The following is a 25,551-nucleotide window of genomic DNA, read 5'->3' on the forward strand; positions in this document are numbered from 1 at the left end:
ATAAGCATATAAAGCTTTTTACTTCCATTGTGGTGTTAGAAGTCTTGTCCTGACAATGTCCCTGCTAGCGAGGTAGCTCTGTTTGGTCAGTCTTCATCACTAAGTCCAGAGCAGCTGTGTGATAATAGGCAGCTCTTGCTATCTTAATTATCTAGGTTGTTGTACTGGTCTTCTAACTGCAGTACGGTATTGCAGAGTGGCTCTCTTGCATCTGGGAAGTCTGTACTGAGCAGTTCCTACCACTCTGAAGGTAGAGCACTTAGTGTGTTGTAGGAGTTAACCTCCTGTTGCTGAAGGGAAGGTGGAAGGGGCAAGAAATGGTTTGCAATGACAGCTGGAATAAAGACTGAAATACCCCGACCCTAAGTGGCCAGCTGTTTGCAGACCTCTGGGCAGAAGAGATGGCTGTTTCTCTTTTACAGAACAGTGGGCTAGAGCTACACAACTGTGCCTCTCTAAGCTAACAGAAGGGTGCACCTCTTGCTCTCCATCTCTTGGCTTTCCGGTGCAGCAAGGGGAGCTATGTGGCCCTGCTGCTGCTACGTAGGTTGATGTGTTATCTTCAAGAGATCGTGTAGACTGCAGGGATGGCCCTGGAGGGATAATGCTGCATGCAGTAGACTTCCAGGTCCTAGCACTGGCACAGGCTAGCACTGTGGGATAGCAGGGGACTGCACTTACTGCCTGGGAATAGAGGAGAGAAACGGCAAGGTAAGAAGACAAGAACTGGTATTTATATCGGCTTGTTAGCAGTTGGGTTCTATCACTGTGAGCATGTGGACTTGTAAAATCTGTGAAGAGTGATTAATCTTCACTGAACGCTAAGTTTTGTGCATGAAAAGTTCTTGAAATCTTGTTATTAAATAATGGCTTTTTTTTCCCCCCTCAGCACCTCACTATGAGGTCACAACTGTCTCAGAAATTTAGGCCCTACATTTCCCAATGTGTGTTTCAGTTACCTTTTGGATAAGAAATCAATCACTCTCTGGAAATCACTGCTATAAATGAGGCTCTTGTTTTCTTCCAGGGGCAGAGCTGATGCAGGTCTTTCCAATACTCAAATTTAGGAGTGGAAGAAAAGGCTCTATACACATTCATTTGTCAGGTGGTCCTCTAGAATCATGTCCTAAATTTCTGACTTGTTAGCAAGATACTAAAAATCCTTGATTTGTTTTTCCTGATACTTTTGGGAATCCAGCCATGTACAGATCACTCTTATTAGCAGGTTTTCCAAAGCTGGGAACTTCATTTGAACAAAAAAGGGTGTTACCCAACAGGTTCTGGAATTCAGTGCTTCACTGAGGAAAGCATAAGTGCAAGTCTTTATTTATTTGCAAAACAAATCAAGACAAAACTTCACAGTCCTGCTGTATGCAGGCTGAGCTTTGTCCAGGCTTTAACATCAGAGATATTTCTGAGGTGTAGTTACCTGAACATTACAGAAAATTATAATTTTATAGGAAACTGATGAGAATGTCTCTGGGATGTGAGACCTGGTTGTTACCTGGGGACAAGAAGAGAAATTTGGTATTTCTCAAAAATTTCATTTCACAACAACAATCAGATAAAAGAATAACAGTAATGAAACATGTAATATTGTTAGCTGGTGTTTGGCCACCAAGCTGATTAGAGGGATGGAGCACCTCTTCTTTGGGGAAAGGCTGAGAGATTTGTGTTTGTTCAGCCCGGAGAAGAAAAGGTTTCAGGGTGACCAAATTATGCCCTTGCAGTACCTGAAGGGAACCTACAAGGGAGAGGGACTTTTTACAAAGGCATGTACTGACAGGACAAGTGGGAATGGCTTCAAACTGAAAGAAGGTAGGTTTAAATTAGATTTTAGAATATTAGGGATTAATTTGAGGATGATGAGGTACTGGAACAGGTTGCTCAGAAAAGCTGTGGCTGACCTATCACTGGAAGTGTCCAAGCCAGGGTTGGATGAGGCTCAGAGCAACCTGCTCTAGTCAAAGGAGTCACTGCCTATGTCAGGGGGGCTGGAACTGTCATTGAGGTCCCTACCAACCCAGGCCCTTCTATGATTCTGTGATACATAGAGTGACTTGTACTGTAGCTAGTGACTTCTGTGAGTATGAATTCTCAGAAAGGATGAGGAATTTTCATTACATTGCATTAAATGTGTTAGTTAACTGTAGTGTAGACATATGCAGGTTTCTAAGTGCTGTTGCCTTTTGTATCTCTGCAGCAGTGTCACATTGTTTTCTTTGGTATTGCTGGGCTTAACTGTTTGGTCGTGAAGGTCAGAAGAGGAATATATGGTCTGCCTTTATATATTTATTGGACTACATACTTGCCCATGACAGGAGGGTTGGAACTAGATAGATGATCTTTAAGGACCCTTCCAACTCAAACCATTCTATGATTCTATATAATGATAAAATAATAATATATATTATTAAAAACAGATCTTCCCCTACACCTTAAAAAAGAAAAAAAGTCTCCCATAATAAATCTCACAAAGACCTGATGGGCAGGAGCGGTATTTTAGGTTTTTGTGGTATATATTGTTTATTAGAATTCCTCTTGGATTCTTCCAGAATAGTGTGTCCTTGGTCATCATAGCCACTAAATCAGTGAAATAGCAAACAGTTCTGTGCTGAAGTTGCTGTTTTAAAGATAGATCTGTTGTGTTTCCTTTCAGTTCAAAAGGGTTTGTCTCTATTATTTCAGTGTGGTAAGTTCTCATTTGTTTCTTTCTTTTTTGTTCCTTTTAAAATGTGTTTTTTTGGTCAGATAGAGATACCTATGAAATTACGTATATATGGTGCATTTCATTTCTTCCTGTGGCAGCATATGCAAATCATTTTTTGTATATGCAAATACCCCAATTTAAACTTGTATTTAATATGATAATATTTGTCAGATTTTTTTAATACTGTAGAAGAACAAAGACTATGCATCAACAGTGAAGCTTGCAACTTAGTTAATACATTAATAGAGGGATAAACCAACCAGAATCTCAGCTTGAATTTCATTTTCTGGGTGGTGGTGGTTGTTTTTTGGTCTTGTATCTGCTGACTAGCTTTTTAGCTAGAGCTGTGGGTCTGAATTTTTCAGCTTGTCTGGTAACTATTTTTCTTCTGAGTTTTAAAGACAGCTTGCTGGGAAGTACTCCTGTGAGTGTTCCCTAAATCTATGTTGACCTCTTTTGATTGGTGCAGTTCTATTAGAGTTGGAATTTTCTTTGCTTGATATTACTGATCCCTCAAGGTACTATTATTACATGTACCTGATAGAAAATAATATCATACGTGTATGGGTTGCCATAGAATGGGCTTGTATAGAACAGGAATCAGTAGTTGTAGGAGCTCACTCTGGTGATCTTGTATTCTGTTAAGAGATAAACCACAGGTCTTTGACAGCAGCCTTCACAAATGCAGCCAATTTAAACATTCGTTTGGGATCTGAATGACTGCATGAGTCCTTCTAGGGATTCCTGATAGCTGTGTTTCATTCTGATTGATAGAACCCCTGAGGAAGGTGGCTGGGTTTGGCAGAACAGGGAGACAAATTAAATATGTCCTGCTCCAAGGGTCAGACCTTGTGTATGAATCATAGAATCGATTGGGTTGGAAAAGACCTCTCAGATCATCAAGTCCAACCCTTGGTCCAACTCCAGTCCATTTACCAGATCATGGCACTCAGTGCCATGTCCAATCTCAGTTTAAAAACCTCCAGGGATGGTGAATCCACCACCTCTCTGGGCAGCCCATTCCAATGCCTGAGCACTCTCTCTGTAAAGAATGTTTTTCTGATATCCAACTTAAATTTCCCCTGGCAGAGCTTGAGCCCATCGTGCCCCCTTGTCCTATTGCTGAGTGCCTGGGAGAAGAGACCAGCCCCCACCTGGCCAGAACTTCCCTTCAGGCAGTTCCAGACAGTGCTGAGGTCACCTCTGAGCCTCCTCTTCTCCAGGCTAAACACCCCCAGCTCCCTCAGCCTCTCTCCACAGCACTTGTGCTCCAGTCCCTTCACCAGCCTTGTTGCTCTTCTCTGGACTCGCTCCAGCACCTCAATATCCTTTCTGAACTGAGGGGCCCAGAACTGAACACAACACTCAAGGTATTGCACGTACACACTTTGCATGTGCAGTGGGGTTCTACAGATCATGATCTTATTCACCTCAGTGCCATATCAGGAAGATCCAGTGTGAGAACACCATGCTGGCACCTCTCTCCCACAGCCATTTATAAGCAGGTCGTTCTGTGTGATGATCAAAGTGCTTCCATGTTCAGTAGCACACTCATCAGTATATGGAAACAGTAACAGTCAGTTGGGAAGCCCTTTGACAACTCAGAGTTGTAAGTCCACTTTAAAACAGATACACAGTTCCAGGAAGGGTGAAGTAAGCTGCTCTTTTTTGCCTGACAGTGCTGAAAAGTGGGTTTGGGGTTTCTTGTGGGGGAGGATTGTTTGGGTGGCTTTTTTGGGTGGAGTCTTGTTTGTCAGCACTTTAAATGTGTAATTTTCCTCCTAGTATGTTTTTGTCAAATGTAGAAGAAGAAATATCAAATAGCTGTGTTAAGACTGCTTTCTGTTTCATATTTTAGTACAGTTATGCTAAGGATTGGCGAGTGTTACGTGTCAGCATTTGCAGTAGGGGAGCAGCACAGAGCCCATGCTTCCACCTAGCAACTCTTGACGGGTTCGAATCAGCAGGCTCCATGGATGGTATTTCAGCTGCACCACTTAGGGAGATAAGCCTGTCCTTGTGACTGGGAGAAATTACTGCTGCATGATACCACTGTCGTCTTTGTCTCAAGTGTGTGCAGCTGCTGTCACTTGATTTGCTGCTTGGGCATATGTTGCCAGACGGGGGGGAGGACTTTTTCCCTTTGTGTTAACTGCTTTTTGCAATAATGAGGGAGTAATTTTGGACACCAAGTGAGAAAAAAAAATTATGTTTTCCTCCCTTTATAATCTGAGCCAGTCTGATGACTTCAGGTCAAAAGGAAACTTCTGGTCACTTTAGACTTTGACTGGAGAAACCCCCACAAAAATATAGTTAAAACATCAGTTCTAGTAATAAAATAAGCAAATAAGTAGTATAAAGTTGCAGTGTGGAAGTGTTTCAGGGAGGGCCTGAGTAATGACACTAAAGTGTATTAGATATTTTATTCTCTAATTTTAAAGGAGTTATATAGTGTTAATTTACTCCATAGCGTTTGTGCAGGTGTTTGATCTGTAAATACTTGTGCGTTCTGTTTTTCTACTCTATGTGGTGGGATATGTCAGCAGCAGGAGATGGAAGCAGATGCAGCTTCAGTCTCTTGAGATACCAGTGTACTCTTCATTATTTGTGGAAATGATTGAAGCTGTTGGAGTAGCAGTTTGCTCTAAATCTTACTGGTGCTGATCTTAAAGATGTAACTGGTGGTCTGAAAAAATCCCAGTTTAACAGAGGAAGCCTTCAGGGCAGAGCCATTTAGACTTGCCTTGCTTTGAGTGATGGGTTGGACAGGGTGGTCTCCCAGGGTTCTTTCTCATCTGAATTATTTTATCAATCTGTGGAGATTCTGGTGCTGAGGTTGGCCTCTGCTTCGCTTCAGACCCTTTTGTCTATTGTACGTTACATCTCTGTTCTCTGCAATAATTATTGTGTGAGGATTTTTGCCTTTGCCTCAGCCCCCTTGAGTCCTTCTAGAAATGAAGATGAGCTTTACCCCTTCAGTTACTTGAGGAATAGTTCCTGTGACTTCAACTGACTAATTAAAAAAACCCCATATATGGGACTTAGGCTGCATTCAGTGATTTTGCAGGGGTCAGAAGAGCATGGTGATGTAATGTGTGGATTCTTTAACCTTCAGATCTCTTTAGTCTCCTAGAGGAGGAAGAAAACGTGTCTGACAGAACTTGGTTTTGCTGCCTTTTGTCTCAGTTTACAAAAATATAAGTAAATACAATGTTTCTTTGAGAGAAAGAATGACACAGATGGGTTCAAGTATCTAAATTTAGCCAAGAAGCTTGTTTTGTGTCTTGTTTCTTTTCAGCTGAGAAATAAAATGACAAATGAATACAGTGAAAGGAGTAGCCTTTGAGTATTTATTTGAAAAAATTCTAGCAATATTTTCAGTTGTAGCTGATAAATCTAAAAAGTAGAGGGAACAAAGTATGTGCAAGAGAAAATGTGATTTTTTTTTTCCTGAGTATAATCAAACTTCTCTGATGGGAATTGCACTGGCTTGAGTTTGCTGACTGACTGCCTCTTTCTATTATGTTCATTGCAACTATTCCATAGCTTGTGCTTGACAGAAATCTTTTCAGCACAGAGTCTGCCTTTGTGAGGTTCCTGGTATGAACAGGAGTACACATGAACAGGAGTACACTTCTATTTGGTTTACCTTTTAGTGACTGATTTGTGGCAATTGTGTGTTTGTCCTCTGAACTCATACTGTACTTTAAAGATGACATAGGATACAGCTGTATGAAATTGTTTTGTTGGGTTTTTTGGGCTGATAAGATGTTACTGCCTCCTGGTCTGCACGTCTGATTAGACAATTCAGTAACAGTTACTTTCCTGTCTTTCAGGTATTGATAGCTGATGACTACTCTGATCCATTTGATGCCAAAAGTGAGCTGAACAGAATGGGAAAAGGGGAGAACACTGGCTACATGGAACCATATGAAGCACAGAGAATAATGGCTGGTAAGAACAGACAATTGCACACGTGTGCTCTAATTGCATATCAATTCACATATATATTACAGCTGCTACGAAACAGAAATGTCATGTTTGGAAAATTTTGGCATGGAAAAACCATGTTTCTGAGGATGCTTAGGCAACAGTAGATGCCATGGAAGATTTTAATTTGCCTATGTATGCCTTGACCTAAAAATACTGCTCTGGACCTCACTTTTAAATACAGATGTTTTGTACTGTTATGTGAGAGGATGAAAAACATGAGTAGTGGCAGTTCGAGTGTGTATTGCTCAGCTTGGCAATGTCAAGACTGTCATTTGTGTATATAGTAGGGATGGCCAAAGCACAGCATTGTGTTATTTCAGTTAAAAACAGTTGATCAATTTGCTTATGGACTTTCTTCCCTCAATCAGATACAGAATTCTTTGTCTTCATTCCCTTAGAGGATGGCTGTAAAGCTACATCTTTATGTAGCTTTCATTTTTTCTTCCTGACTTCTCTGTTTTTTACCAGTGGTCAAAATCAGACACTGTAAGATGCCTGTGAGCCTGTAACTGCTATTCTTAGTAGGTTTTTTCTTTTCCGTCATGTAGGGAGCTGGCGAATGGTAGCATTGTTGTTGGAGTTTGTACTGTTTGAACTCTTTGTCCTGGTGTTATGCAACTGTATTTCTTGTGTGTTTTCCTTATCTGCATCCATTTCCTACTTGTTGGCTGTGCAGTCTCTAAAATATTTCAAGACACAGGGCCATATATTCTTAATTTATGATGATTTGACTCAGTCAACACACATCTTTGTGCAGATCAATTATGCATTTTTTGGATTTATACAACAGGTCCTCTTTTTCTCACTATGGGGTAAAAGTCAATCTTATGCCCAGTTAAGTTGATTGTGTGCTTTCCTTTTCTATTGGCAGCTCCTGTTTGGGCCCTCAGGAAAGATTAATCAGTGGGGGAAGATGAGGCTGTTGGATGCAAAGATCCTTTTTTCATGCAAGTGTTCCTATTTTTCTTTTCTTAAATAGTGTTTCTGAAGAGAGAGACAGGAAATTATATGGAAACTATTGTTTGGAGGTTTTCAGTATCTTAGAGAGGCTGGGAGCTTTTAGTTCTCATTAGTGTAAATCTATTGATTCTAAGTGGAGTAATTTCTCTGAAAAACAAATTAGTCCAAATAATTTTCTGCTGTGTGTTGAGCAAAACAGACAGATGTTTTGTGATAAGCATTTGTAATTTTAACTATCAAGTTTACAGTGTGTTGATTGGTTTCTTCCTGTGTTTAGAACAGGAGTTTATTTCATCTCCTTTTCCAGATTAGCCATAACAAATGAGATGATTTAGTGGACCATACTGGATGGCTTACCTAAAGTAAGGAACAGTAGCTTTGTGAACCCTTGTAATTATAAGACACTCTTTTGCCAATTTTGTATTTGGTGCAACTGATAAGCTGTTATATCTGCTCTGTATGTTGTTATAAAGGAAACCTGAGGAGCTCTCAAAGATGCTAAAGGCTCTTTTGAAAATGGGATTTAATTGATTATAATGATAGAGGAGGCATTCTGAATAGGCATTTGATTGAGCCAGCAGAAGGTGATTGATATACTCATGAGGATGTTTAGTGTTTTAGTGTATTTAGTTTCCAGCCATCTTGTCCTTAATGCAGGTAGAAATAGAGAAGGTCTTCCCATAAGGTCAGGTTATGTGTACTGTATTCAAGCATGTGGTTTTGTGTTTGAGGGTTTTTTATTGCTCAGGTGTTGTCTTTGCCCTTTACTTGACAAATGAAAATCCAAAAGCATCTAGTTGGAGAGTTTTTAGTTTGAATTTACCAGGTGAGTTCTATTATGTATCTGCTGCTTTTCTAAATAAGACCTTTTGACTGCAGTTTCTTTGGCCTCAAAATATTTACTGCTTTGTTTGTTACGTTTATTTGTTGGTTTTGTTGGCTGATGAATAGAAGAACATGAGATGGCTATCTGTTTAGCTTGGCTAATCTGATTAAGTCTTTCCCTAACATGGGTTAATCCCACAGAGAAGGAATTTGCATACCCCAGCGGAATGTGCTATAGGAGAGACAGCAAATATGTTACTGGTGCACCTTCTTGCACTCTGCAAATCAGGTGTAAGACTAGTTGAAATAGGAGCTTAAAATTTTTGTGCATGCTACATGCTCCTTGAGTTAGGAGAGGATTAGGCAGAAAGCAGATGTCTATTTGAAATAAAATCCTAAGATTCCAATATGAGAAAGTAAGCTTACATTTGAATAGAAATGTATAATGTCTGAAATAACTAATATCTTCATTCAGAACTTCTTTCTCTCCGAGAGCTCTGTGGGTTTGCAGTTTTCATGTAATTTGTTCAGAGCGGATGTTTAATTTGAAAAAAAAAGCCATTGTAATGAGTCTGGCTGAGTCAGAATTTATTTTCCCACAGTAGCCCTTACAGTGCTGTGCTCTGCATTGGTAGCTAGAGAGGTGTGGATAACAAGCCTATGTTTTGTCTACTGCTGAGTGCAGCACTGTAACATTTCTTCTTCAGTCAGGGGTGAGATCCTGGGAGGGGACATAGGTAGGCCAGCTGACCCACACTGGATCAGCTGACCAAGGGCATATTCCATGCCATATGACGTCAACTCAGATATAAAACTGAGGCAAGGAGCCAGGAGGGTCATCCCTTATCTCATAATGGCTGCTCGCTGATGACCCTTATGAGTGCTGGAGCTCTGCTTTTCAGAGGAGTAGTTGACCATTGCTACTTATGGGAAGTAGAGATTAACTGCTAGCTTCTGCTTTGTGTGTGAGTGTGCATGTTGCTTTCATTTTGTTTTTCCTTTTTGCATGAATATAAACTGCCTCATTGCAACCCACAATTTGTGTAATTTCTTTTTCCTCCCACTTTGCTTTCTACATTGACTGGCTGGGAAGGCGAGTGATAGAGGGCAGAGTGGGCACCTGGTGTTTGGCCACAGTGAACCCATCACAGCAATCCTTAAAGTTAATTATTTCAATTAGTTATTTAATGGTCTATCTGTTTCCATGCTCTCTGTGGTTAGAATTTGGTTCAGTCAGGCTTGGAGTTTCTTCTGCTGATAGTGACCTCCAAAAACACTGTCTTCCCACATTTATGGTTGTGATAATTGCAAGAAAACAACCTTTTTGCCAAGGTTTGGAAATACTTTTGGAAGGAAGGCTTGACCTGAGGCTAGGATAGGAGCCTTCTGGTAATGATGCATTTTTACAAGAAGCTGTCATCTCCTGTCAGCCAAACACATCTGCTGGCTAGTAGTGATATTCATAAGTGTCTGTCCTGTCCTCAGGAAGTCTGTGCCAGAGGTTCAGAGGAAATCCCTGGGACCCCAGTTCCTGATGTGCTGTGTGGTTTGAGTCTCAGCTTGGGTGGATGTTCATCTAAAGCCACAGGAGGAACAGTTTTGCATCTTTGTCTTAGCCACAACCTGTTTGGAGATTTGATGTCCCACTGTAACTACAAGGAAGTTCTCTGTGATATTAATATCCAAGATACTGTGTCGTGGACTATGAATGGAGTGAGATTCATGCATGCATGATAGAAGTAGAGATAGCTAAGATGCTAATTTCTCAGGATCCTGGGAAGTAGATGGATCTTATTTTTCCTGTAGTGTTAGTATGTCGCTGCTGCAATAACATGTGGCCTGGCATACAAACAAGCCTGTGTGCTGCCTTTCCTAGCCTGTAACCAAGCATCGTTGCTTTGATCAGATGTAGGAACTACTTCATGCTTGAGAGAGAGTTCTCCAGGGAAGCTGTGACTGGAGGTGCTACCTCTGAACAGAAGTGAATGGTTGAGGTACTGCCAGGTCAGAATGGTGATGCCTGTATCATCCAGGCTGTTCTGCCATCTGTTCTTCTCAGGCAATGCTAGGGGAAGAGAAGTTAAGTTCCACCTGAGTATTTACTCCCATCAGCCTGCACTAGTTGTCACATACTGGAGGGGAGTCTGCTTTCTGTGTAATGCCTTACCTGAGAGAAGAAAAGGTGCACTTAATTCACGGGTATTACTATGGCTATATGTGGGGAAAATGTGTGCATTTTTTTCCCTTTAAAATCCCCCAAAAGTCACAAGGCCCTATTCTAGCCATACTCTTATGGGTGTGCACTTTCCCCTGACAGCTGTGCATGTTGACACAGCTTTTTCAGGCATCTCTGCTTTTCAGAAGGAATTAAGACAAGTCCTCAGGCTGCATGAAACATTTGCAAAATGCCGTATCAAGGCGGTCTATACCACAGTCTTCTATATGCTGAATCAAAGAACTTGCCTTTGGAGGAGGACCAATTTTGCATCATCACTCAGATGGAGATATGCTATCAGCCAAGGTGTTGCACAAGGAACTGTATCATTTTAAGGCACAATAAAGAACAAGATCTTAAACTGCATCTTTTGTCCTTCTTCCTGGTTGGATTTGAAGAAAGCCCCTTGCTTCTAACTCACTTGAGTGCAACATGCCTAGGATAATGCGTGCTATTATACAAACTTACTTGAACAAAAGTAAAATTAAGGTCATTTCGAGTCTCAAAATAATTTGGAACCACATTATCAAAAATGGCAGGGTGAGGGAATGTGCTATTTGGTCGGAGAAGAAGTAAGGAAACATTACCTGAGGGTCATGCCTATCTTCAGAAATGTGTCTCCGTAAAATCACTTATGGTTTTTTCCAGATCAGGAGCTGTGTTTTCTGTTCTCTAGAATGGTTAGGAAAGGGGAGTTAGGACAGCCTAAGCCTTTGAGTTAAAAAAATGGTTTGGAAGTTGAGTTAAGCCTGTGGTACATCAGTGCCTTGATTTGTCAGAGATCTAGAAATGCCTCAGGTTTGTGCCCTGGCAGTTCTAATGCACACCGTGATTTTCCTTTGCTTTTGTAGGTATGGCCTAGGACTGTGCCAAGGGTGTCAGCCCCCTCGTGGGGTTCTGACATCTTCTGGATGATGCATCTACCTCAAAGATGTGGTAGAATACCCTCTTCTTGTCTTTCAGAATTCTGCAGACATAAATGGGTAGCATTTCTGGAAACTGGTACTTACCCTGAGATGTAACATACCATATGGTATTCCTCAGGAAACAAATGCTGTATTATGAACAGACTTCAGAAGTCTGCCACAGCACTGTGGATAAAAAAAATGTTTCACCTCTCTTCTGACCGGGGTAACTGTAGAGGCTACTCAGGGCATAAAGAAATCTCCTTCTGTACAGCCAAAGCAGATGTTTGAGGAAGAAGGAATTCAATTTTGTTATTGATGCATTTCTCACAAGGGGCTAGTTACACAGTTGTCGTTGGAACTGGGCATATTAGGTCTTGTATGTGGATTGTGCTAACCCATGAGATCAGGGAAAGCTCAGTGTGCATTAAGTCCCAAATCAACACAGAAGCATGCTGCCAGCACTGGTAAATCACTGTAAGTCAGTCACAATAGGGCTTCTGGCCATATATGGAAAGCTGAAGTTTCACAGACTGAATAGATGAGCTTGTGTTCATGCTCCAGGGCTGGGTGACTGGTATGTAAGAAGGATCTGTGTACTGGACCTGAAGAACTGGAAATTATTTCTAGGGATGCTCTAAAGCATTTGGATCATGGTACAGAGATACCTGTTGTCTTGCATGTGTTGTTCAATGTATTCAACCACCTTGGTGAGGACCCATCTGCCCCATCAGCAAAAGTGAGGATAAACTAAGGGAAGTACATGATGGGGAAGGGCAGATGTTTCATCTGAAGGGACCTTGATAAATTTGAACATTCTGTCAAAAGGAGGTTTTTAAAATTAAACTAGGGGATATTAGAGAGAATTCCAAAAGAAAAATCAAGCTTTGTTCACAGGCTCACAACATTAGCACCCTCTTCCTTTCTCCTTTTGCTGTCTATTTATCATCCTGTCTCTATATGTATCATGCTGGCTGTGCAGGAAGTGAGCAAGTCTAACTAGGTCACGCTTAGAAATTTTGTGCTTTGTCTCTCTCCCTGTGAATGCAGAAACCTGAGATTTCTCTCTAGGTGCAGACAGTGCTGGAAGAGTAAATGCCTTCCTGCACTTTGCTGCTTCTTTCTAGGGACTGAAGTAAGAGTCCGTGGCTGTGTCCCACTGAAATCTCCAATGCATGGTAGGCAGCCTAACAAAAACAGTGCACATACCTTAAATGGGAGCTACCCATGAACATGCTGGGAGAAGTAGCTTGGTCTTCATGCAGGCTATCACGGAAATGCTGGGAGTATGGAAAAAACAGCATTCCCATGAACCTGCACCTACTTCAAAAGGTCTTGGATGTCAGTTTGCCTTGTAACCAGAAAGGCTGGGTTTTTGTTCAGACATGTAACTTCATCTGTATAGTCACTACAGCACATTGGTGGTGAGTCACATTTTGTAAAATTCTTTACCAGGTTGTGCCAACAAGTAACATGCCAGAGGCAAAGTTTACAACTGCAAATAACATAAAAAGAGCAATGATAACTACTTTGATTAGGGTGCCTAGGTTAGCACACACAGCATGGGAAGTTAGAAAGAATGTTTCTGGCCAACTGAAAGACGTTGAGTCTAGCAAACCAACCTGTGATCTTTTAAGTACTGTAGTGGCTCTGTTTAGGATTTGCTGTATGCTAGTATCTGAACATGACAAACAGCTGTAGACAACATGGAAGAGGCAGTGTATTTGACCACTAAGCTGAACATCTGGTATAGTTTTCAAAAAACTTCAAACTCCTTCTCTTGTTCCTGAATTTGTGTGTTCCAATTCTAATTCTCTTGGAGAATTAGAGAGCAGAAAGGAGCCCAAAATGAGCAGAAAGGAGCTCAAAATGAGAACTCATCCATTCTCAATCCACCTTATATGCTATTGTGGATTCCTCACTAGTGCTATGCTTGTTGTCTTGCTGGTGTGAATATGACTGCACACTGGTCATTTTAGCAGAACTATTTCTGGGATTTTTTTTTTCTTAAAAAAGTGGGGGAAAGTGCAAGTAGCTCTTTATTCTTGCAATTTGTTGTTTACATGTTCTCAGCATTTGTAATGTGGAGAGCCATTGGGTAAGATCTAAAGAAGTTCAGTAGCACATGGAAATAAGCTTATGACTGGTAACAAGATGTCTGTTTTTACATGTTGGGAATTTCCTGCAGGGGTGCACTGGAAATCTTGGGGAGCTCTTCCTAGAACTGACAAAGAACGGGATGTCTGAGGTGTTCTGACCATACTTATCATTTGAAACATAGTGCTAGTGTTACTGTCACCTGCTGCTGTCCTGTAGTGCAGAATTCCCTGCAGCCCATTAGAATTGAGGGCATATGCTCTGAACAGCTGTGCTCCCTCTTTGAAGTATGCTAGATGTATTGCTAGTTAGAAACCTCCTGGGCTTCAGCATCTATTTCAAGTTGTTTCTTAATTAGGAATTTGGACAGAGATTTCTTTCAGCAGTGATTTAAAGGAAATAAATAATCTAGGAAAAATTACAGAAGAAATCTTCGTTAGCATTAAGTCTGATGTGTGTAAATTGACAATTATTTGAAATCGTACTGGATCTGCTTCAACACATGTCCTTACCTTCTCTTGTAAGCAAAACAATAGATCCCACATGTACTGTGAAACCATATTAGTTCAGAAGCATGTCTAGTTGCCATGATGATCAGTACTTCTCTTCCTGTCTTCATGGAGCACTTCATACCCCCTCAATGATTACAAGAAGGTGAGACCAGAATGTCTAGAGCCTAGTTTCTCATACTGGGAGAGACTGTGCTGTGTTGTGGTTGCTATAACTAGATGCATAGCTGGGCTGGAAACCAGTGCTGCATAAAATAGTTACCACTTCTCTGTTTAAATATGTCTCTTCCCCTAGAAAGAGTTAGGGCATTCTTTCTAATGTTTAACATTATATATTTAATTTAATAGTGGTTGTGTTTGTGGGTTTTTTCCCCATTTCAACACCCTCATCTTGCTTTTATGATTTTATGTAGCGTGGAAATGGACTAAATATGAAACTTGAATCACAGACCTGCACAGAAATTGAGTTTTTCCCTGTTTCTTGCCACTTGTTCTCATTAAGACAAAGCTTATGCCCAAAATAAAGGAAACAAGATGTCCAGAACTTTGGAAAGGTAGGTCAGCATTGTAGTAGACTAGTTGAGGATGCATGTAGAAGTGATGTAACTTTATTTATGAAAATTACTTGCTTGCTGTCTGATGAATCTGGCCTATGTTGTTCCACAAAAAGCAAAATGAAGGAATGGGTGCTTTGGTGGTTGGGAAAGAGAAACTAATGAGTTCAAAATGCTATTACTCCCTTGTCTGGAGTCTGGAAGACTCATGTTGATGAAGAAGCAGTAGTTTCAAGTCACTTTGATCAAGAGCATTACTTTGATAAAACCTATCTGCTTTCCTAATACAAGCAACATCTGTAATGTATGAAAGTGCTTATTCCTTGGTTTGTACATGTGATTTGAATGTAGCATTGTCTTTAGCATAGGGGTTGTATTTCAGTTTCTTAGAATGCTGCTTTGATTCTGTGTCTGTTTTCACCTACCAGTTACCACAGATCACTTACCCGCTCAGATAAGTTTCAAGTTTTTGGGCTGCTTTTCTCAAGGACAGTGATCCATTTATTGTAGGACGGGAATTGCCAGTTCTTCAAGGCAGCAGTTTGAGAAGTGCCGATGTCTGTGTGGTCTAAGAGAATCTATCATTTTAGAACTCCAGCAGCTGTCTCTTGAGAAATAGGAAAAGAGAACTGTGGCTCTAGAGTGAGAAGAATTCAGTTGTCTGAATTCAGTGCTGCTGCTCTATTCAAGGGCCTTTAAAGCTCTCCACAGCTACCCCCTAATACCAGGTGTGTTGAATTTAAAGATGCCTCACTGCTCTGGTCATCTGGTGGGATAGAAAAGATCAATTTCCTTTGCTGCAAAGGATTCTTTTAGGTAGAAAATGCCTGTCCATGAAGGTATGTGGCAGCCAGGGGATCCTCTCCGGTAAAGATTTGTGTGAGTTGTGTAAACCCTTTAACTGGATGAAGTAAATTAAAAATGAAACTGTTTTGCATTTTCCCATGGAGTTTTGCAGACTGTGATTGCTTCTGATTTAATCAGTGTCCCATCTGTCTTTCCATGCTTGAAAAGGGTTACATAAACAGAAATAAGAAGTTCATTACATACAATGGAAAAGAAACTATGAGGACAGTCAAATTCTGGAGAAGGTTGCCTAGTGAGATTGTGTAGTCTCCATCTTGAGAATCTTTCAAGACTGGACTGAGGAACCAGAACCTGAGTAACCCTTTCTGACCTCATAGTTAAACCCTGCTTTGAGCAGGATATTGAATAAATGACTTCTTGAGATCTTATTTAACCTAGCTTATCCTATGATCCTGCAGCTAATCTGTGAAAGTGAGAACTGGCTGTGAGAATCATGATATCCCAGACTTACTTGCTGGATTTCATGATATTTTAGTCACAGCTTTGTCACCATGGCAGTATGCTCCCAGTACTGGTCTTTTTGAACTTTATCACTAGAAAGACCAGACAGGTGACTGTGAAACATAAGGAAGCAGCCTGCTGAAATGTAGCTTGAACAGGAGTTCATCCATAAATATCCCAATTTTCTGGAGGTAACACTAGCTGGGCAGCGTGCATCCTGTTGCAGCAGGGAGTATGATTCTTGACAGCTGTTCACTAACACTTCTTGGGAGGAAGCAGAGGCGTAACAGATGGGCTTGTAGACTAGACTGGGCCTGTATGTGCACTTCTGGACCCTGTTGGCAGGAATTCTGGGTGCTTTCCAGATGGAAGTGTGATGGAAGGGTAGGTAACAGATACCATTCTGTCTTCTACGGCAAAGGAAGGGAGCCCAGTAAACTCACTTTTGGATCTGACTGAGAGGAGTGTTATTTTATTGGGCAGGGGCACATCAGAGGTACATTTTGCTGGCTTACTAGTTCAGCCCTCCGTGTTCTCAAACTGGTCCCAATTCTATTATCTTCTGCAACATAGTGCAAGAGGAGAACGTGGAAAATTTGTGACATGAACAGTCAACAGTGTGAGAGATATGAACTGCTGCTGCTGAGCCTCACAGAGATTTGTTAAATGTAGCTGGAACAGTGATGCTAAAAGTAAAATGAGACTGGCACTTGGGACAAAAAGTGAGGCAAAAGTCCTTTGTTGCATTTGTATGCATCTTCAAAATTATGCTTTGTTTTCTTCTACTCTTTCCTCTTACATTTTATCAACAGGTTCGTAGGCAAAGGAAATGTGACAAATGCATAAGAGCAGCATTTTTATAAGCCTTTTCATTGGAATATATATTTCTACCCTAACTTGGATTTATTTTTTTAAAGACAACTAGTGCACATGACATGTATTGTGAAGTCAGAAGGAATGTCTACCCTTTCTGCAGTTGGCTGTGTTCGTCAAAGGTTCTGCAGGGGTCCTTTTTCCCCTCTTAAACTAGTGAGGACTTTTTTTCTCAAAAGTACTTTCTCAATCATTCTTATATGTTATAATATCTCTTAGTCCAGTTGCATTTGGTTTTTTATCTTCACTGTAGAAAAGAATTTAATAAGCTCAAACAAGCTGGTACAGGAAGTGTTAGTTAAGCAGGTGGTAAAGTAAACAGGAGCTCTTGGACGCAACACGATACCCTTTCAGCTGTCCTATTTTGTCATCCTTGTTGTGCTTAACTTGCTGGTAAATTAATAACATTTTTGCCTGATGGTTTTGCATCCAAACTCTGAAAGCCCCTGCTGGCAAAATATGAGTGAAACCTCCAGTAAATGGAGTCTGTAATGTAGTAGCTAAAGTTTCTCCTGCATCTTTTTCAGTTTTGGAACCCAGATCAGATGAGTGTTTCCTTACCCCTAAAAGTAAATGTGAGTTGAAGATTCAGCCAGTTCTGTGTTTGCTTTTGCCACAGAGACTGAACATCTTGCAACATCAGATTACCAACATTTTATTGTGGCTTCACAGCAGTGTTATAAAATGAACTTAAAACGTTGGTGGGAAGTGGTGAGAAACACAACTTTTGTGCCCTGTGCATTTTATGTAGGCTGGCAACAACATACAGCTTGTCTCCTCTGGTTTCTGGCTGTGAAGAACTCTGCTTGTCAGTGCTCTTTTGGAGGAGCTCAAACATCTATGCAAAACTCAGCTGTTCATTGCCATTCCAGCTGCTAAAATTGTTAGAGGTTATTGTCCACAGGAGCAGCCTGCTCTTTCTAGCTGGTATCAGGTAAGCCTTGTCTGGTTTTGGTGTGTGTTGGTGTGCTGACATGTGCATTTATTTCTGTTATTCCTGCTCAAGAGAGGAAAGACCTAGGAAGTCTGCAGTGTGTTTCTGCTTACTGATAGGCTGCGCTGTGCTACTGTGACTGAATTTCTTGAGGCATAACAATATGTGGAAAAAGGAGATGGAAATATTCAGTCTTCATCTGAGCTTGTTCCTGGTTCTGGCTTGTTTGGTTTCATGTGTTGATGTCTTATAGAGGGAGAGTTTACATACATTTTGGTTTTATGAAGCAGGATGTAGGCACGTGTTAAAGGTTCAAACAAAAGTGGGGCAGCTGGGGAGAAATTTTTCTCCCCCTCTCTGCACAAAGGTTTGGGGGGGTTGAAGTGCCAAGACCGAGAACAAAGGACTGCTTGATGACTCTCATCGTGGCTAGGCTTTGCGAATGAAGATTTGGGAAGGCGCTACCCACGCTCCTTGCGTGCTGGTGGCTAAAGAGGCTGATGAGGGAGTCTCGTTAGGCTTAGCTTCCAACTTAATGGTGGGGTGGAGGTGAGGAACAGACATCTGGTTTGCACTTTGTTTCCGGTGGCTGAAGGGACTGCAAGCTACTGTTTGCTGAGCTGGTGAGCACTCATTTTCCTAGCTGGGTTCTTCCTGCTTTCCCCGTCGAACTCCTTGCACCCCTGGGTTTCAGAAGGAGAGAAAGCTTTGGGGTTTTTTGGATTCGCTGTGGGCTTCCTGAGGACCAATTTTGGCTGCAAGGGGTTACTCGCCCCCAGCTTCCAGCGCCTTCTTTGGACAAAGGGACAAAGAGAGAAGAGCACCTACTCTGCCCCCCGAGGACAGGTTCCATCCTGCCCCCGTGTGACTGCTATTTCCACATGAGTCATTCGGAGCAGTCTTACTTCACCCCACACTTTCGTCTTTTACTGGAGGACTTTGCTGCCAGCCGAGGCGTGGCAGCGGCCCCGGCTGTCTGTAAATATAATTGCATGTAAGGAGCAAAGAAAAACTTGCCGTTTCTTTAAGGAATTGTTCATTTCTGGGGGGGTACAGTGCAGTTGTTTGTTCTGTCCTAGTTTTGGTTATATATATATTTTCTATTTTTAAAATATATATATTTGTAGTTAAGAACTGTTATCCTCTGCTTTTATAATTTTTTTCTGATTAAAACTCCTAAATTTCAAATCATTGGTGATTCTTTCAGGGAAGCTCCTCTTTTCCTGCTCCATCTAAATATCTTCGTTTCTTCTAAACTAAGACAGCATGCAAAATGATGACATTGCAGGTCAGACTAGCAATTAAGAACAATGCAGGTCGACCTGGGGCAAACTAGACTTGTCTGAAGGAACTCTGTGCGTGGTTCTGAATTCACTTCTGTATAGTGGGTAATTTGAAAATCTGCATGGTGGCACAGTGGATTTTGCCATCCTTGTGCAGTTCTAGGTTGTGTTTCTTGTGTAATCTGTCAAATAGTCATATTTGCTTGGGATGGGCTGCAAGGAAGAAAGGTGTGATAGCATAGGCTAAGCCCTCATGAACTTTTCCTAAGGAAGTTCTACAGCAACTGTTGAGGCTGTAATGAAGCTTGAAATAGTCTAGAAAGTGTCTGTGCTGCTGCCGCCCCAATTAAAATAGAAAAGAAGGAGGGAAACAAAGTTTTAAAAAAAAAGTTATGTCTTCCAGATATACCCTTAACGTTGTATGTAAAGCTGAGTAAAGCACTTACTATTTGGCTGTGAGACGTGCCGTCACTGAGAAAACCTGGCATCATGGTAGTATGTCTCAACCATATTTTAAATGATGTTTTTGTATCCTTCCTTAAAAACAAATTACAAAATACCCAGCAAAACCCACAGCTTTCCACAATTGTGTCCTTGGGTGTGGCTTTGTGCATTGAAGAATATTCGTATGCACACTGGCTACTGGTTTCAAAATGCATATTGAAAAATAAGAGTATAACTGGAAAAATTACCAGAAAGTATTGCCTCAGTTGTAGGCATCAAGATCATGACTGCAACGAGTTTTTATAACAAGACATTTTCTGATTTGATCTAACTGAAAAATACCAAATATTGCTCTCCAGAATTTGTGATACTTCTATTGCAAGAAGTGAAGAAATACTGATTTGTGGTGTTTGTGCATGACTGTCATTTACTGTCTTAAAGGGTCTATTGTTATGATCCTATGCCGAATGCTAACCAGATTTATTTGCTGTTGTTATGTATCTGTTTAAGTACAAATTCTCTTGAATGATGATGTGTCCTAGGGGAAAAAGCAACACTGTGTAACTAACTTACTACTCTGCAAGTGGGCTTTCACCTGAGAATTGGCACCTATTCAAAGTCTGCCTAAGTAGTATAATAACTACAGACAAATCTGCAAACCTGTGCAAGGTACTGAATATTAGCAGCTGCACAGCTCCATCTGTAGTATTTGAAATTCTACAAATTCTATACACAAGCCTCTTTTTCCATCAATCTCTTGCTGACCTAGGTGACTCAATGAGTAAAGAGATCATAGGCTAAAAGGGACGAGTTGAAACATTTTCCCAGTAATTTCTGTTTTATATACCCTGCCACTTTTTCTGTGCTGACAGCCACCTTTTACTGCATGCAAGGTTCGGATTGTGATGAGTAAAATCTATGGCTGCAAGTAATGGCAACTGAGCAGTTATCTTGGTCTAATCATGTGAAGGTTGTAGATCATCTATTCTATCATATTTTAATGATCCTCTCTGTTTGCATGTGCAGAACTGTGCTGGACTTCGAGTTTACATTGATTTTAACATCTGAAGGTTTCTACATCAAGAGGTGATGATTCACCTTCATTAGGTACTTAGAAGCTGATCAGAGTTAGTAGATTGTGCCAGTAACTCAGCTTGAGTGACAGAACAGAAAAATTGCAACTAGGACAAGACTTCCCTTGGGGAAAGCATGTAAAAGTGGGCAAAATTGCAAATAATCACTGTGGCAAATAATCACTCTGGCTGTTCTTACAGAGAACAGGAAAAAAAACCAGATGGTTTAGTATGCAGATGCCATGTGGCTTTTAAGTCCTGCCAAAGGAGGAAACAGTACTCATAGGTCCTGCTCTTCCTGGAATCCTGGTCAGGGAAAGAGAAGGGAAAGATCTCTCGTAAATGTGTCAGATACCACTTCCAAAGCTTTGACTTCTTTTTATTTTCTTAGCATTCTTCTAAAAAAAAAAAGAACAAAGATAAAATAATGGACATTAGTAATCAGGAAAGTTTTAGGCTGTTTAGAGCTGGCTGTTGGGGTTTTTTAATTTGTTTTTGTTTGGCTAGTTGGTTTGGGGTTTTTAAATCATAATGGCATAATCATTCAGAAGCTGGATGCTTCATTAAAAACAATATACTTTGCACATTTCTGTATTCTTTTAAACCATTTAGCCACCATGTCTGTGGAATATGTCTAGGAGTTTTTAAGCAGCAGTTCTTCTCTCAGCCTTGACTCTTTGTGGGGAATACTAGCAGGTGCCTAAAAGAAGATAAGAACATTCCTCATGTGGCTGAGACCACATCTCATCTGACTTTGTTAAATCAGATATGGCATTTCTTCTGGCCACATGAGCCTGCTGCCTCACTCTGTCATGTAAGTTGTACCCGTAGGCAGCTTCTTCCCCTGTATATGTATCAAAGGGCATTGTGAGGAGGAAGTCTGCAGGGAGGTCTCTATCCACTTATCGTTCTTCGCTGCCCTCTCTGCATCCCAACAAGGCCACGTTCAAAGTCAGTTACATGCAAAAAAGATAACTCCCCTCTGCATAATTCTCATTGAATTTAAACCTCCAGCTATCAGAAAATAGGTGCATATTTTGTCTTGATCCCATAAACTCACTTTTGCTCATATCAAGTAATTCCTTGCCATATCATCGTGAATGTATAAATATGTATAAATATTTATAATCCCTAACAAATAATTTTGATCGGTGCTTGTCTCATTTGATACTTTGAGTAAGCTTTCAGCAAGCATAGACTTCCACAGACAGATGTGATTCAGAAAGATGCCTTCCTTCTGTGTAAATCTTGAATGGCGTTTACGTTATAAATTGGTTCTTCTTCCAGTCCTTTCCCCTCTCTAGGGTGAGACGTGTTCCTGAGGAGAACTGGCAAGGCCATTGGGAGCATCAGTAGCAGTAATGAGTCACAAGACTGATCTAACTTTAGGAAATACTTAGATTTGCTATAAGCTTCTCTATCCTTACCCTAGAGAGTTTTAACTTGTTTAAAATAGGCAAGTCTTTGGTGCTAAAATGACTTTCAAGGAGAATTGACTCTATGGTAGTCATAAAACAAACCTTTTGGGACACTGTAGTTTGTCATGGACTGATGAGAACCATTGTACTAACTGGCATACATGAAAGTACCAGCACTGTGTTCTGCTTCCCAGAGGGCTTCCGTTTTCTCTTACCACAAGCTCTTTTACACAGTTTAAAAGCTTCAGATTATGGAATGAGGATCTCAAATTTTGGTTGAGCAGAGATCTCTCTTTTGAGTTGTTGCCACTTGAATTGCTCCATTTTGCCTATGGAACAACAATCCTTTAATTCCAAAGGTCAGTGATCCTGATCAGAAAAATCAAGAAAACCTACAAACAAACCATGGATCTGGCAATAACAAACACTATGATGCAAATGGCTTGTAGCAGCATCTGGAGTTGGCTCTTGGCCAGGCAGCAATAAATGTAGAGTCTTGTGGAGATTTGTTTGGATTCTCTTTCCCATCACCTAAATTAAAAGGGCATCCCTAATCTTCTTTTGTGTTTTACTGAGAAATGTGTATCGAGTAAGTAGGTAAGCAGCCTCAAGGCACTTCCAAAGAGGCAAAGTCTGCAAAAATTAAGAATTTTAAGCTGGCAGTTAGAGTGTTTAATCACTGCTTATTTAAGAGAAAATAGGTGTTGAGGGGGAAGGCTTTACAGAATAAACTGCTTCCAGGGGACTGAAGAAATTTAATTTTGTATCTCTTTGCTGTGCTGTAAGACAAATGCATCTCCAAGAACAATTTTTGTGTCCTTTAGAAGCAGTACTGCTGTTTTTCCAGGGCACCAGGATTTAAGTTTCTTTTTCCATGTGTTTTGGTTTTTTAATCAGCCTCCATTGACTCCACCAACTCCCACCCCTCCTCTTCCCCTCCCCTCCCATAAATACAAATGTGTGCTTCCTGTCCTCTTGGGCAGGGTATGGTTGCTTGTTTGTTTTAATTCAGTACATACCTTCTTTGGAAAACATTAATATTTTTTGTTTCCGGTTTATTGATACTTATCATAAATGGACTTCTCCCTGCCTGCCCCTGCTCTGACTAACCTAATAACTTTTCTTTATCAGGACTGTTGGAATGTAATGTTGCTTTGATTGCCTCTTCCTGGGGTAATGAGTCATACTTGGACTTCAGTAGTGTTTCCGGCATGATGTGGGCCATTAGAAGACATTGCTTTTCACATCAAGAGGTTGGGCCAAGCCCTCACATCAAGGCAGGGGAACAAATGTCTGTTGTTCATTCCTGGAAAGTGGCTTACTTCTGAGTCACTTGTCTTCTGTGCAGAAGAAAAGATGAGGGAAGGTCTTCTCATACCCAGCTTTTCCTGCAGCAGAATCTGGAATGATGACCATTGGATGGCAGTTGCTGCAGTCTCAAAGCAAAACAGCCCTCCCTGCCACTGGAATATCATTGATGTTTCCCTGTGTCCCTGCAGCTAGAGGCATCTAGATGGATCTGGAAGCAAAGTAGAAAGTAGTTTGATTTCTGCTGGCCTGATGTGAAATTTCAGTTTCTCTGGTGAGCCAACTTTGTACTAATACAATAAGAATTCTGTACAATGAGTCCTAGAATATTTCCAGATTATCTTTCCAGGATGAATGTGGAAAGAAACATTAATGGTAAGGCTTGGATTAAGTAAGCAGTTGGCTAAGTATTTTGACCTGTTTATGTGGAAATGGATTCAATGGAAGCAAATGTTCTTGTGTCAGGGTAACCTTTGCATTATTATCTGTCTTATGCCTGTGGCAAACTGGCAAGTCATTGGTTGTTGTGCTGTCTACCCATACACCTGGAGCAAACAAGTCACTGCCCTTTAATGTGATTACTTGCCAGTTCAGTGGTTTTCTATTGGAAGCCTCAAGAGCAGAACACATGGAAAATAGAGGCTTGGCCATTTCAGAAAAGCCTGTTCTTTAAGAGCAACAGCTCTTGCAGATGTGACTCGGTTTTCTGTGATCAGATCTGGCCCTGATGTGACCTTCACCTGCTAGACATTTTGAGGATGTCATGATAATGTTGGAAGGGGATGCATCAGATACCTCTCAGTGCGAACCTGAGCATTTTTCAAGTTTCTTTCTGCTTCTACTGGTAACTTCTGGTTTTCAGTGACAGATGCGGATACAAGGAACAAGAGTGGCTGTTGCTAAAAACAGGGCTTGTTCTTGAGTTAAGTTTTCAGGTACTTTTTAATATGGTGTTCTTTTCCCAGACTTATCCATAGAAAGCCAGTGTGCTTGTAGCAAGTCCTCCAGTCATTTTGCAGACTGCCCTTCTGGGGCTTTTGAGTATAAAATGCTTGAATCCACATTGCAAAAGTTCTGCTCTGACTATCCTAATTGAAGACAGGTTAGCCTGTTTTCTCATGCAAGAAGTGGACTCTAGGAGGGTGGTGTTGTTTGTTTGCTTACTTTAATTAAATCTCCATATATTTCTGATGATAAGTGTTAAGTCTATCTGTGTGTCTTGGAAATTTGTGTGAGTTCCAGGTAAAGTGGCTTCAATGCTAAGCCTCTTGTCACTAGAATTATCTGGTACATTTGAGTGATGCAAATGTACTCAGAATAGCATCACAATGGTATGTGCTGCAAGTTGGTTATAGTTTTGTATGTAGTTAACAGCAGGTTGTGCTTTTTATTTGGTTAATGGGAAAGTAAATCCAGGTCACCAGGATTGAAGCTGTTTAAATGCTGACTTCTGGGAAGAGAACAGAATAGAGGCAATGATCTGGAGAACTGTAGTCTGAATCCAGAGATAGGAGGACAGAAATTCTCAAAGCTTACAGCTTGACAGCTGTGGTCTGTACAGTCTTATTCCAGCCACAGTGTTTACAAGTTAGTGTGTTAAATGGATGAATTAAAAATCTGCTGGGCTTCCTTTAAACAGATGCATATCTGAACAAAGTTAAGTGCATGCAAAAGCCACCTTGAAAAATCATTACACTTGCATTAAAGGGTTTCTATCAATAGCTGCTTGTTGGAGTTAGTAACATTTCTGAGTATTTTGTCTCATGCTTTAGGAAATACAGTGAATTTAGCATTAAGGCCAGTTTAAACTCTGCAGTGGGCTGTGTACTGTTGAATGGAGATGAGTGCAACTAAGTGCACTCTGTGAAATCCCATTGGTAAAATTCTGTTGTCTGTCCTGAGTACTGTTCTTAGGCTTGTCAAGTACAGAGGGTGTGATAGCCCTTGTATTTTGACTAAAAGACAATTTCAATGCTAGATTTTTAGAAGTTTGCAGTACTATTTCCAGCATATTACCTTTGTAGTCAGTTTGTCTCACCAGGATAGGGCTGTTGGCTAAGAGAAAGCAGCTGAGGAGCTGGTAGGACTTCATTTGAAATCTTGCACCAGACTTGAGCTGAGATGGAGATGGGTCTGGTTTAC

The 25,551-nt window shown here is 40.8% G+C and overlaps 1 protein-coding gene across 2 annotated transcripts in view; it reads left to right on the forward strand.

The window, feature by feature from the left end:
• SHB (SH2 domain containing adaptor protein B) overlaps nucleotides 1-25,551 on the forward strand; it is a 74,797-nt gene that overhangs the window by 8,638 nt on the left and 40,608 nt on the right. For both annotated transcript variants that reach the window (XM_071580268.1, XM_071580267.1), the window contains exon 2: nucleotides 6,547-6,664. In XM_071580268.1, coding sequence (XP_071436369.1) covers nucleotides 6,547-6,664 — 118 coding nt within the window. The remainder of the gene's footprint in view (nucleotides 1-6,546; nucleotides 6,665-25,551) is intronic.

The sequence above is a fragment of the Pithys albifrons genome, chromosome Z (assembly GCF_047495875.1).
Source record: "Pithys albifrons albifrons isolate INPA30051 chromosome Z, PitAlb_v1, whole genome shotgun sequence".
Taxonomy (NCBI): Eukaryota; Metazoa; Chordata; class Aves; order Passeriformes; family Thamnophilidae; genus Pithys; species Pithys albifrons.